Genomic DNA, 15,286 nt, shown 5'->3' with positions numbered 1-15,286 from the left:
AATGCTTCCTCACCTTTCTGTCCTCCTCCACAGATATCAACATGAGTGGCAGGCCTTCCTGCACTCTTTCACATTTTCTCTCGCCTCTCAATATGCTACGGCTCGCATGGATTTAAATTCAAATCAATATTCTTTACTGTCATAAATGTTGGATGATCAATACAGCCAATGTGTCATAATGCAATGAGATTCAATAAAGATACGCCCAATACACAATGTCACTGCATCCGGCCATTAATAAAGCCTGGCAACGGCTATATTTGCCGGTTATATAAAGTTGTCATTGTCAAAACTGCCACAATTGGACATTAAATTGCCATGGTCAATTAGGACATCCAGCAGCATTAGGTTTCCATGCACAATGACGTTCATTATTAAAACCATCATGTGAAAAGTGCTGTGGGTGGGAGGTTATAATAGGGCAAATTCATATTCAGTGTGGTTTTCTGATGAGAATATTTCTAGTGGATGGCTGTGTGTGAGCCCGAGGCTTTTAATGACCATGAGTGTCACTTCTGTTTCCGCCCTCGTGGTATCCGTCAGCAGTAGTACTGCAGGCTGTAGATTGCACTGAATATATTTGTTGGTTGACTGTAACTTACACAGCAAAATCTTACGGGTCAATTTGATTCCGTTTGTACGCTCGCAGAATTAAATTGACTGTGTATTTTCCTCATTCAAACATTCCTCAAAAAGGTCCAGGTTTTAGAATAAACATACATAAACAACCAATAACTTATAACCACATAATAACCAAAAACACGACAAATACAACATATTGTAGAGTCAAAATTTGTATTCTTAACCATGTACACCTACCCCATCAAACGTAAAACAATATAAAGATAATACAATACACCACATAACCTAGCCCCCCCCCACCCCCCACAAACTATTAATTGCCTCAGAAAATGCAGAATTCACTTAATATAATGTATGTCGTATGGTTATGTTTCTAAAGCTTTATGAACATCCTCATCACATTAAACATTAAACTCCAAAATACAATTTAAAAATAGTTTCCATAGCTTAGTTGCCAAGGTCCCTTGGTAGTTCTGCTAACACAGACAGTGAAGTGTAGCCTATATTCAACACAGCCCAGCATATAAGAATATAACCTCTATAACTGAAACAACACGTCCCAGGGGACATTTGTGTTGTTTATGTCTCTTCAGAGAGGCTAATTTTCTTTAAAGGTATTTTATGTTCAACCATCTGTAAATTTTGTTTGTGTTACATAATTAAACATCAGAGACATTCCAGACAAGGCAGAGGGTGACCGTTGAGGTTATTTACAGTTCAGACTTATTACATCTTGTGTACGAGTAACACATTAAATGAAACACTGTCTCTATGACTCCTTACCAACACTCGGTGAATGCAACTTTAAACAGCACCTTATGCAGTCCTTAACCCGCTGCAACATTGATACTGCTGTCTACATTGGCTTCTTATTCCTCATGTTTGAAAACTTTGAGGCTGCGCATAATGGAGCAGGTGAAATTTCAAATGAACCGGCTTTCAAAAATACTGCTTTCCCATCTACTCATACTGTGTATACTGAAGACCTGTACTCTTCTTGGTTGTCAGCCCAAGAAGAGTGGGCCCGCCTCCGGCCCTCCCTGACATTTCCAGCTGCCGAAACACTCATTCACGCATTCATCACATCCCGGTTCGACTACTGCAACAGTATCCTCAATTGCACCACCTCCCAAGTCCTCAATATATAAACTCGAATACGCTCAGAACTCAGCTGCTCGCCTGCCCACCAGTACCGCTCCAGAGACCATATTACACCCGTCCTCCACGTCTTACACTGGCTCCCTGTCAAACAAAGAATCCACTACACAAATTCCTGTTCACCACCTACAAGGCTCTCAATATTCTGAATACCCCCTACCTCTCTGACCTCCTCCACCATTATGTCCCCTTCCGTTCCCTCAGGTCCAGTGAAGCCAACCTCCTGGAGATCCCCAAGACCAAGTACCAAACCTGGGGTGATAGGGCTTTCTCTGTTGCTGCCCCCTCCCTCTGGAACGCACTCCAGATTAAAGACTCTCTCCTTCAAAACCACACTCAAAACCCACCTCTTCAAGATAGCTTTTCCCAAATGAGGTTTCCCAAATGAGGTTGAGTTAAGAAGTCTCTCAAGCCATGCTTAACCTTTTATATATTTTAGTCAAGCACTTATCTTTTTTATTGTTTTGTCATAGTTTTTTTCTTAGTGCACTGAAGTCACTTTACTTTAATATGAGAACCCATATCAGAAAGGTTCATGTACTTTGCACCCACGCATAGTTCAGGCGTAATTATTGCTCTGTAGAGATATAGTCTTTATGAATTAAGTGCCCTTCACTACTTCAAAATGTTATGAAAGTTCTGTTCTCTCATGTAACGTTTCGACCATGATATTGAAAATGTATACTGTATATGTGTGGGTTCTAGAGCTTCATTTAGGGACAGGGTCTCATGTTAGTTCCAGTGTCAGTTTGTTTGTCAGTAAAAAGCAAATATGATTAATGCTATACAATTGTAAAACAGTTCCCACGGGCCATCTACAATAACCTGGCTTCCAGGCTACATCTACAGTACTGTTTTTACCATACCATAATTCACCAGTTGTACACCATTTCACAATACCCATTGTATGTGCTTATTGTATTCTTTCAGTTTCTAGATGTAACATTCATAATGAACGACATCCCTATTGTTCCATAATACACAAATCGATATAGTGTGTGCGCACGCGTGCATGCGTGTGTGCGCGCGTGTGCACGTGTGTACAGTACGCTTGTGTTATTATTAAATGAAAGTACAGTACATATAATATGTATACAGTACATGTACTTGTCTTTTTCAAACCAACAATCGTGAGTTTGTTTCATCCTAGCAGAAGAGATTGGAACATTGTGGCTAATTAAACAGATCCAAATGCCTTCAGTAATGTGTATGACTTGTTTATGGTTTCATTAGCAGTCATGTAGCAATCTAGCAGATGTTCAATCGCCAAAATGATGACACAATAAATCAACGTTATGTCTGGGAAATGTCCATCTGAAGGTGTGAGCCCATAACCCACAGTGGCACTGGCAGCCATCCAGTACTGGTAACCATCAAACCAGAGTGTTTGGCGCAGAGGAAGAAGTACATTGGCACATTGTGGCATGATTGAAGAGCCTGATCCTACATGCTATGTAAGCTCCATGTGGTCAGCCAGGCATATATGATCACAGATCATCATGAACATTGTGTGAAATGTATACATTCAGTAAACATGTCACACAAGTATGAAATGAAATGGAAGACTAACACAGGGAATGCTGCTATGGTTTTATGAAAATCTGCACGATTTTATAGCCCTTTTTATTGCCCCTGTTTAATTTTGATCTGTCCCCGTGCCCAGCAGGGAATGCTGATGAGAAGATCACGAGTATTGCAGCGTGTGGGATAGCAGAAATGAGAGCATGTAGGCTCATTGTGCCAGCGTCAGCGTGATTTATTGTCTACTTTGTCATACAACATTGTCCTATGCTGAAAATAGCAGATATATAAGCTGACAAGCTTGTAGAGCTGCTATTTTCGGTTCAGTTTGTCGTAAAAATTAATGAGGCATTATGCTTCTCATTAATTCACTGTCTTCTGATAAGACACAGATATAGATTTGTTTTGTAATATTCACAGTTGAAGGGACAGATATATTTAGAGTGATAACAAGGTTCTTCTAAGTTCATTGGCAGTTATGCATACAGATGGATTTGTAGCAATTTGGAAACAAATGGTCTCTATCACTGGAGGCCTGTTGAAACCATATCTCTTCAGAATTGTATTTAGACATGAAAAATAGTTGCAAAAAATACAGTGTATAAATGGCAAATTGCTATTTTGTAACCCATTCTGCCCCGGCAAGGCAAATTACTGCTTTTGAAAATTAGTTTTTTAATAGAACCATTTCATTCAGTTAATTTATTCAATCAGTGCTACAGCGGCTGTGTGCTGAGAAGTTGTGAAAGTGCAATGCTCAACAGGATACCATATAAACAATGATTATCCTTGTGTACTTTTACAAAAAAAGTGCTGAGCGAGCTTTCAAGCGTAGGTGTATGCTGTAGATGGGTAGCAATAGCAATGGGGATATTTTACAGGCCTGCAGCGCAAACTGTCTCAAAACAGTGAGCTTCTAATTAGTTTTGTTTTTTACGTGTTGCAAAGTGTGATTATTCCTGCTCTCTGTTTCCATTACAGAACTTTCATTACACATCACCGCCCAGGTCCATTGGCCAACACAGCAACGGAGACTGTTATAGGAATAAAAACACTAAAGAATGATTTATTACCTTTCATCTCTGTCAAATAATGCCTGTCCCTTGTGGGCAGTGTAGATGATATTGGAAACAAATTAGCTGTTGTTGAAGGTGCCATGATTGTGTATATAGGTTGTGTCACGGTCACCAAATTTCTTTTAGACATAAACTGTCAAAATCCTATTATCTGTCATGTCAATCTTGGCATGCATAGCTGTCCCACTGCAATTTAAAAATGTGTGCTTCAACATTAGGCACAGCAACATTACAGTGTGTTGTTTTTATCAGCTCAGCAGAGGCCTATGATGAATTTTATAGGTAAAACCCTTCTTGTGTTCATTCAGGGTGCAGCAAGCTTTAGCCACGAGATAACGTTAATGGATGGAAGAACACCCATGATACAGATGGATGAGCTGGCATGCAATCTTGAATCCAGCAATGGACAATTAACCAGGAATCTGGCAAATAGTTTAGCAAAATTGTTAATTAAATCTATAACCATATAGAAAATAGCAACAGCCAGTCTATTACATAGTCAGCCTGCTATGTGGGAGCCACATTAAGGCTACGCATGTATTATATTTTCCATTGCTAGTGTGAAATATTGGACCAAGTAGCCTAATGTAGCTGTAGAATCTCATTTATTCCAAAAAAATCAATGCGCATAATATGCTTATTGTGAAATATTGATTCTGAACTCATATTATGAGCTCAATGTACCCCATTAGGTAAATGGTATGCATGTTTTATACAATCCTCCCAAAGAGTCTAGAGAGTGACAGTTTGATTTACAATACTGCTGTATTTACTATTTACAACTATTACTGTTAAGAACATCCAGACCTAAATATGTCCTATGGAGCAGGTGTGAACAATGCTTCAGGTCAGAATAAATAAATCAATTTGTCATAGTCAATCTTACTCAAAGTGCTGCTGTGAAATTTCATGGTAATATAATCTTCCAGTTAATAGCGAATCTTTCCCCAGGTATTGATTCTTTTCGTCCTTTCTTTCAATAAGTATGTCACACAGAGAAGGCAGTGAAAAGCGTGTTTGGAAATAAATGAACAAAACAGAATATTCTGATAATAAAATAAATATTATTGTACTTCTCATTAAGCGGGTGGAGATTCCATGACGGTAGAGCTTTGTGGAAAACATTGCCTATTGCCTTCACGTTAAATGTTTTAATATGCTACATTACCTGGGGAGTGTTGGACCACAATATACTGTACAAGAGATAATTGTGTGATTTTATGAGATGAAATCAAGACAAATAAACATACGGTAGTAGGCTCATCATTTAAAATACTAGCCTATATGAAGTAAATTAAATATGTGACAATTTATATGAATTTATCAATGCTTTTATTTAAGTTTTGCAGATTCATGTAAAAAATGCTAAAGCGGGGGATAATCTGCAGGAATAATCACACTTTGCAACATGTAAAAAACTTAAAAGGTCGATTATGTCATATTTTTTGGTTAAAACTAAATGTTTTTTGTCAAAAGATTGTCTAAAGCACTATATTCTGAATTATTGTCATTACGTAGTTATTCAGTCACAGCTGTCTCTCCAGCTCTTTAATAAACAGAAAACACATTTTCAGGTAGGTGACAAAATGTCAGGAAAGAGTACCAGCTTCATTTTTATAGTGTTCCAATTCCAATTATGTCTGCTCTTTTCTTTGTATCATCACTTCCAATTTCACTTGTTTAATCTGTATCCTGTCTGAGTTCTCTACTATCCTGATTGGATAAAATTTGTATCCTGACCTGAAAATGCATTTTCTGTTTACTGGAGTGAGACAGGGAGTGAGACAGGGAGACCCCTGCTACTGAGCAAACACTCTAGCAATGAGCAGGCATCAGAATGTAAATCTATTTAACACGTATTTTAACCAAAGAAAATCACTTACCCTACCTTTAATTGAGAAGCACTAATTAGAACTGCAATCATTAGGTTCAAATCTCCAACCATTGATTTAGTTGGAAAGGCGTATTATTTCAGAAGTCAATGGTGGTGACAGTTTTGATGGCTATCAATATAAAAATATTATGCTGCGAGTCATTTTGACATTTTGTTTCAACCACGATCATTTTGATTTACACACACATCAGCGATGAGTGATGGCAGAGCTCAATTCGCTCTGAGTGATGCGAACTCAGTGGTGGAAAAAGCACTCAAATGTTTTACTTAAGTAAAGGTATCAATACTGCATAGTAGAAATACTCTGTTAAAAGTAAGTAAAATTCTGGAATTCAAAATGTACTTGAGTAAAAGTACAAAGGTATTGGTATCAAAATGTACTTAAAGCACCAAAAGTAGAACGTACTCATTATGCAGAATGTCCCATTTCACAACTTTTCAAATGTAGAAAATGTATAAAAACTGTTGAAAATAGCTGATCTACAAGCTCACAATGCCTCGCAATGCAACGCATAGTAGCTTGTACACACTAAAAACAAACGGTGCTATATAGCACCAAAATCAGTTCTTTGGCTCGTAATCATAAGGGAACCGTTTTGGTGCTAAATAGATACAAATAGCACTATATTGTTTACAGTATAGTACGGCAATTAAATCATGCCAGATACCAACATAGATTACTTAATATGCTTCTAAATCACACTTCCACTCAAAAATATTGATCATTTCTTACCAAATAGGGCTTAAAAGATTCTGAAGTGTCTTGTTCAATCCTTTAGGGTACTGGATTCTGAACACTAAATATACACACAATAGGAGTCCTAGTACCATGGAGATGTACTCACTCTCATCTGTGATCACCTGGCCATGCAATGTTAGCACGATGTGGTCATACTGCATTGGTGTTGACATGCCAGAAGTGCTGGTCTGAGCTTGGCCCTGGGGAAAAGGGAATAGCATTAACCATCTTGTCTCACATTTAATTGAAAGGCAAATTCAACTACTTTCACACTACAACTCAAATTAGTGATGCATAATATTAACATTTTGGCTGATATCTGATTAACAATCAATTGCATACTCAAATCGATAACAATACCGTTATTGCAATACAAGTGTCCAATAAGGTTTACCTTACACCTCTTACAGTAACTGTAATACTGGGTACAGATAAATAAGAAGGCAATTAACACATTATTGTACTAACTAGGATGAATGTTAGCCTATAACCATATAACCAGCATGCTCATTTATATTAAAATAAAATAATAAAATCATCAGTAGCTAAAGAAATTACTATTATAATCTGCATCAGCATCTCAAAAAGGCTTAACTCTGTTTTTAGGAGGCAATCACAATGTATGAAATCCACTAATATTATAGCTTATTCTTATGAGAAACCAATGAAAGTAGAACTAAACATAATATGTGAGCATTTGTAGGTAAGTGGGCTATGAATATAGGCGGTTTACTTACTTAAAATCTAGCCATGGTACCTCAGTTTAAACACAATGGATAAAATAAACACTAGCCTAAATAATCTTCAATGTGATGCATTAACACTTTCATACCAATACCTACTCAGTTTTACGTAAATAGAATGTAAATAGATAAATAGGGTGACTATAAAATAGGGTTATGGTGGTCAAACAATTTTAATGCTATTTTAACTCATTTTGCTTGGGGCCCACTGACAGCCCTTGACTGACCCCCAGACCTTACTTTGAGAACCACCATATATAGCTAAATAGATTATCTACAAGCTCACGTGTCACTATGCTACCGTTGTTGTGAGCTTGTTGTACTGTAAATAGGATATTTTCCCTATTCTCACTTATAATGACATGTCCAAAATAGGGACGCCAGGTTGACAGTTGTTTAACTCTGTTGACAGCCACAAAATCTAGTTCTAATAATACTATCATGTGGGCAACTGTAGCTATACCTATCAAGATACGGTCTGTGTTTTTTGCCACATGGGAGGCTCACGTACTTAATATCCATAACAGCCATTATCACCGTCTTCAAAGCCACCAGACTACACGACAAAAGCACGGTACAAAATCGCAAATGACCAAAATAAAGTTTACCCAGTAACGTCAAAAGCCACATTCTTTGCCATTAAACACACACCTCAAAAAAATCCTCTTCTTTAAGCTGCTTTCTTCTATCTTCTTGATGAATCAACGACGACGCAGTTATATTGTTTTATAGACCAATTATTTGTTTACTAACATTGAGACTGGACGCACAGGTGATTGTTTCACTCAATCACGTGGGAACCGCATATGGAACCAATTCTCTAAAACGAGATTTCTACTCGGAATTCTATCACCAGAACACCATTCCACTTCCTGTTTACTCGTCGCATTCGAGCCAAGGAAGATTTGAGTGTTTTTGGTGGAACTATTTGGTCTACAAATGCGAACGTAGCGGATTTATCTGTCAAACATCATGATTCCTTACACTGTCAACATCAAACTGGCGGCTCGGACTCTGACTGGCACGCTAAACCTGCAGAACAAACCCGCTGTGGACTGGTGAGTCCACAAGCATCTTGGCTTTAGCATTGGTAGCTATGGCTGTCTTAGGAAGATGCTCCACTATCATGTTGGATACACATACATCATATACATGCACGTTTTTGTTTTGTTTTAAATTAACCGAGCTATTTAACGTGCACGAAAATTAAGAATCAGACTGAGAATAGCCTATAAGTACAGTGGTGCGTGCAGTACTCAATGGAAACAAGCCATATGCTTTCTTGGGTTTAAAATCATCTTAGCAGACCTGTATTGAACTGGTCTTTCCTGTGCATTTTTTTTGCAAACTGCTAATAAAGTATTCAATCAATCAACTAAAAGTATCAATACTGCAATATAGAAATTACTCTGTTACAAGTAAAAGTCAAGAATTCAAAATTTACTTGAGTAAATGTACAAAAGTATTTGTATCAAAATGTACTTAAAGTACCAAAAGTAGGAAGTATTCATTATGCAGAATGTCCCGTTTCACAGGTTTTCAAATCTATAAATGTATAAAACTCTTTAGAAAATAGCAGATCTACAAGCAATGCATTGTGAGCTTGTACATCTGCTATTTTCAAATAGCCGAAATGTATATAAGGCTGAAGTGGGTAATGTACTGTATGTGTTGTAATAATAATCTAAATCTACAAAGTAATTAGTAACTCAAGTTTGCAAATAATTGTAGTGGAGTAAAAGTACAATATTTGCCTCTGAGATGTGGAGTAGAAGTAAAAGTACTGAAAATGTGAAATACTCCAGTAAAGTACACACCTCAAATTGTAAATTAAGTACAGTACTTGAGTAAATGCACTTAGTTACTTTACACCACCGGATATACATGCACGTTTTTGTTTTATTTTAAGTTAACCGAGCTATTTAACTTGCACAACAATCAGATTCAGAATAGCCTAAATAAATATATGTGAGGAAAATATTGCATATCTGGATAGTAATGAAATATGTTGAGAAATGAAATGTATCAATTTAAGCGTAGACTGATAGTAATAATATAATAGCTATACAGTATATTGTTGTTTTCTTCAGCAAATCAAATAATGTAGTTGTTATGGGTGCAGTGACAGAAACCCTTTCATTAATCAGGTGAATAAAGGATGTATCATTAAACATTATCTGTATGATGCATTTCTATAAAACAGAACAACTGTGTGGTGTGTTGGTGCATATAGTCTTGCATTCCAAAACAAGGTATCTAATGTCCTGCAGAAAAATTCTCTGCAAGATGAATTAATTCTTATTCATTGGCTGGCACCAATATGTGGCCAAATATCAGTATCCAACCATAATTGTATTGTTATATTTGTATATTACGCTATAGCCTCTATGGGCAAGTTTGACAACTGTAAAAAGTGATGTAGGTGCAGAGGGGACTGCCCATAAGTCCGACATCCCATTACTCCGACTACGTGGCTTCCGCGTGCGGTTAAGGTTAGGGTTAGGGTTAGGTATAGGGTTAGTAACAGTCGGAACAATGAGCCGTCGGAACAATGACATGGCACCGGTGCAGATTGAATACATTTTTTTTTTGCACCTTTAGCCAAATTTCCGATAATTTATAATTGATTTATTGATAAATATAATTTTGCATTAACAAAGACATGAGTGGGTCACTGACTAGCCTATACTGTACTTTTTCAATTTAAAGTGGGATTTTGGTGGTGGAAGATTCTTCTGGCCAGTGGCCAGTGGCCACTACAGTTCTTTGTATTTACTATTTTTCAATATAAAAATATTGAATCATTTATACCGTAAAGCCAGGTTAGATAAATAAATCTATAAATAAATAAAGGCATTTCTCTGGCTGGATAGTAGGCAATCAAAGTCTTTTGCACACCTTTTAAAAAAAGGCTCAGCGGCAGATCCATTGGTGGAGCAGCCGCAACATTTATAAGGAGAAGGATAGACACCTACCTGCACACTGTCTTCACATGCTCTATAAAGAAAAACGTTTCGGTCAAAGACCATCCTCAGGCATCTACTGACATGTGGAAACACCACGTATAGACATGATCACATTATAATAATGTCCGTTATCACCGTTGATCTATACAATCAATACAAGACAATTCTTAATACAATAAAAATACAGTAAATAAATCAATTAAATTTAAGCATCGTCAATCAACTCATTAAAAAAAGTATTAGAAAAAAAATCACTGCAGTAATTATATTACACATGAAAAAATTACACACAAATACAAAAGGTGTGACAAACGTCAACGTGTCCATCAGGTCAGGCAGAGGGTTATGTGCAGTGCCTGGGAGTGAAGAAATAAGATAGAAAGCAACAGAACAGCATCAGTAGGCTAATACAAATCATATGGCTACAACATCACATTGAGCAAGAGCTCATCATTACAGTAAGCCCCCTTGGGGTTAAAGTCTGTAATGTGTACTATCCAATATGCATCCCTTATTCAAGGTCACCCCCTATTTTGGATAGGCGGACTTGTTCAATGCCAATGAACCGAAAACTAGAAGCATCACGTTTAAAATCATTGAAATGGAGTCTGACGGGATGGTCCCGATCATTCCTACAAATATAACTTTTATGTTCACTAATCCTGTGTTTGAGTTGTCTAGACTTGAGATTTTTACACAAGGATCAGGTTCACAACACTAGTGGAAGCACAAGTAGTACTTTTGATCTGAGACTTTTTACCTGTGTGAGGGTGACTGAAAAAGTTAGTTCTAGATGTGTTGTTGCACACCGATAGTTCCACTTAGACAGGGGAGCCAAAAGTGACCGTCTCTGTGTCACAGTGCTCGGAGATAGAACATCTGAATGTGGCCAACTGGTCAGTAAGATATTTGCCCCTTCTAAATGAAACAAATCAGGATCTGAACTTAAAATGTGCCGATGTTTCTTAAAAATGGACTTCACTTAATATTGTGTGAGTTAGGAGAATATGTGATGACACAGTTACTGAAAACTGGCTGGATAATAAAATGTCTCACAAGCTGGTTGCTGGTGGAGCCTCTTCAAACATATCAAAATGAATCAGCCAGACTGCTGTTACATAAAATGATTTAAAAAAAATTAAGCCAAAGTGATTCCTGCAATTTATAGAGCTTTGTGAATAATTGTTAGATGAGCCTCCTAAATCGCACTGTAGTCTTTTCGTGGTGTTTGGGTCTTAACCTTGAAGGGTGGTGGTTAGATAAGCGTAGTAGCGTACTCTCTCCTTGTTCTCTGTAATAGATAATGTTGTTGTCTTCGCCTTCCATCTCCAGTCACCCTATCTCCCTCTTCCCAATTTCAAACACTTTTCTCTCACTTTATCCAATCTTTCGTCCACACCACATCTCAGAACGCAGTGCCTCCTAATGTTCAGTTCAACGCCAGTTTTCCTCTTTTTCTCATTTTTTCCTCTTTACTCAGTTAACCCATGTCTCTGTCCTCTTCCCTAGGGGTTGCCAGGGGCTGATAGCTCAGGGATGTCACTCCAGCATCCTAATCATTGATCCTAAAACTTCCCAGACTATCCAGGTGCTGGAAAGGCACAAAGCCAATGTGGTAAAGGTGAGTGTCGTCTGCAGGCCTGTTTTGATTCTCCTGCACTTCAAGACACTCAGAGACTGAGGTCTGTCCATACAGTATAGCCTATGCCAAATACCTAAATGCTTATAACAGCCAATCAGAATCAACATTGAGACAATTAAAATAATGCTTGAAAAGAAGCAATGGTTTAATGGCGATTGGGATGAATGAATTGGGAGAAATGCTTAAATTAGTTAATCTCAAGCTAATGACAATAGTCTCAAGAAGTACAATAGCTTGTCTTAAATAACAGTATTTTGTTGGTTGTGAGGAAAGTTTAAAATACATTTTCAATCAGCGGTGAAGTCATATTTTATTATCACACTGTATGAACACTGGTATCATTTGGCATTGAGCAAAGTAATTTTTCTTCCTCTATCTATTTTACTGTGTTTTGGCCAAGGTGGTACAACGATAAAAGTTGCTTCAGCCCTGATGGAGAATACCGTTATTGTGTGTGTGTGTGTGTGTGTGTGTGTGTGTGTGTGTGTGTGTGTGTGTGTGTGTGTGTGTGTGTGTGTGTGTGTGTGTGTGTGTGTGTGTGTGTGTGTGTGTGTGTGTGTGTGTGTGTGTGTGTGTGTGTGTGTGTGTGTGTGTGTGTGTGTGTGTGTACATTCTGAGAGGTGCCTGTGTGCATGCTTGTGTGAGGAGTGTGTGTTACTTGGTGTGTTTGTCAGAGGGTGAATAATAGCCAATAAACTCCACAGTGATTATCAGTGCCTGGGCTCAATCCTATACTTTCATTCCTCACTCCAGAGCACACTTAATCTTGTAAAGCACCACGGCTACAGTACCGGCCCATTGCTCAACACACAGACGGATAAGAAGAAGATGGGCAAATAAAGCGGTAGCCAGAGCAAAGTGTATGCCTTACTCACAACAAAAAGCCAGACATATTCCATTATTGAAACAACCAGCTCATCAGTACTGTAAAGCCAATGGATTCCCGCACATTTTCACGTCCAATTTGGTCATAGTTTATTCTCTGTTGTTTGGAGTTCTGCATTCTATTCCTCTTGTCCTGTAACTGTTCAACTATGCTATCCTACTGTATGGGCAGAGTTTTACAAAAAGAAACGACTAGCTGAAATGATAACTAGACCTGTGTCAGTCATCATAATGGAAACCTTACATCTTAGCCCCTGTTGTGTTGTGAATAAAAATATAATCATGTGTGCAGACTTTGGCAGTAATAATTTGCTTCAATCAGTTTATAAAATGTCCCTAAAGGGTGGAACCGTTAATTAAAAGAATATATCAAAGCAATAATGCCTACTGCGGTTTTCAAACGGCAAGAGCTTTCATTTTATTTCTTAGATGAGAAATGTGTTTCTGACAACAACCTTCAACAACAAACAAGGTATAAAAGGGTTCTGTGTGCAAATCAAATTGCATTCCGGAGGACACTGTCCATTGTGTTCAAGGAATAATTCCACAGCCTTAGCAGCCTCTAATTTTGGGACATTTCTATGTACCTGTACTGAAAATGTCTTTTGCATGGGCTGTGTTTACATGCGCTGGAATAGGGGGGCAAGGGGACCTTTGGTCCACTTTCAAGGGTTACAGTAATTCTAATTATTTTTATAAACGCGGCCGCCTCTGTTGTGACAGCCCACATCAAGATGACAAGCTGAGGTCGAGATTGTTTAATGTTTCCTCAGCACGTTGTCACAACCAACCTGTTATATTATGTATTTATTATACTGCATATACTCTTATTTAAACATGTGCTCTGTGAGGCTCCCTTCCTTTCTCCCGTTTGAGAGCGTTGTGCTAACACAGCAGCCGCTCGCTCTTTCTCTCTCCCTCGCTCTCACAGGCTGGTATGGTAGACTGTGTGCGTGTGTGCGATTTAGAGAGCGAGAGAGAACGTTTGAGCTGCAAACGTATTTATACAATCATTGCAGGAATAATTTTGGGGTTTGTGACTTCATTTACAATTGAATTGCTCAAAACAATTATCATGTAAACGTTGCGTGTGACTCAGCTGGTTCATTGATATCTGCACGGAACCTTGTCACGATGTGCATTTTTTCCCCATAAAAATGTATTCCGGCACATCTGTTGACATGTAATTAAATGCAGGACGCAGTCATAGAATTCCGAAAAATGACGATTACAAAGTTTTCCTGTCGGTATCTTGCAACCCCCTTCACAGTGAAATATTAAGATATCTTGAGTTTCGCTGTAGACATGTGTGTGCTGTTTAAACACAACCCCACTGTGTGTGTGTGTGTGTGTTGTTTGTGTGTGTAGGTGAAATGGTCCAGAGAAAACTACCACCACAGCTTGAGCTCGCCCTACTCTCTGCGGTTGGCCTCGGGAGATGCCGCGGGCAAGATCATTGTGTGGGATGTGGTCAGTGGCACAGCCCACTGTGAGATCCAGGAACACTCTAAACCCATCCAGGGTAAAGACCTGCACAGCAACCTGCTGTGATAGACGATCTTTTTATATTATCTTCTCTGTGTGTTCATGTGTGGCCATCAGCCCACTTATTGTGTAAACATCATGTCCCTTTGATGGTGTGAGCGCTTGCACAAACAAACATATCTGTGCCCATTAAATCACTTCTTATTATGTAGACATTGTATCCCTTTATGTGGGTGTAATGTGTGCACGTCCATGTGTGTTTGTCCTTCACAGATTGCAACATGCTGTTTGCTATTGCTTTTGCAATGATAATAATAATTTTATATAATATGCATATTATACAACCAAGACAAAACAAACCAATACCAAAAGGACATGCATAACATAAAAAACATTAGGAGGACAGCAGCACCCATAATACCATAGTCCTTTTCTCTTCACTTCTCCCTGTACCCATGTCTGTCTGTCTGTCTGTCTGTCTGTCTCTCTCTCTCTCTCTCCGTCTCTCTCAAGCACTCTCTCTCTCTCTCTCTCTCTCTCTCTCTCTCTCTCTCTCTCTCTCTCTCTCTCTCTCTCTCTCTCTCTCTCTCTCTCT

At 38.3% G+C, this 15,286-nt stretch overlaps 1 protein-coding gene across 2 annotated transcripts in view; it reads left to right on the top strand.

The window, feature by feature from the left end:
- Positions 1-8,601: 8,601 nt before the first annotated feature.
- wdr11 (WD repeat domain 11) overlaps positions 8,602-15,286 on the top strand; it is a 95,657-nt gene continuing 88,972 nt past the window's right edge. For both annotated transcript variants that reach the window (XR_014602080.1, XM_084076315.1), the window contains exons 1-3: positions 8,602-8,771; positions 12,189-12,300; positions 14,575-14,728. Coding sequence is in view for 1 of the 2 variants with exons in the window: in XM_084076315.1 (XP_083932441.1) it covers positions 8,686-8,771; positions 12,189-12,300; positions 14,575-14,728 (352 nt within the window). In the remaining variant the exon portion in view is untranslated. The remainder of the gene's footprint in view (positions 8,772-12,188; positions 12,301-14,574; positions 14,729-15,286) is intronic.

This window comes from Gymnoscopelus microlampas (assembly GCF_963454915.1).
Source record: "Gymnoscopelus microlampas genome assembly, chromosome: 13".
Lineage (NCBI taxonomy): Eukaryota > Metazoa > Chordata > Actinopteri > Myctophiformes > Myctophidae > Gymnoscopelus > Gymnoscopelus microlampas.
Note: the sequence above shows the minus strand (reverse complement) of the source record. Positions and strands in the feature narration are given on the sequence as shown.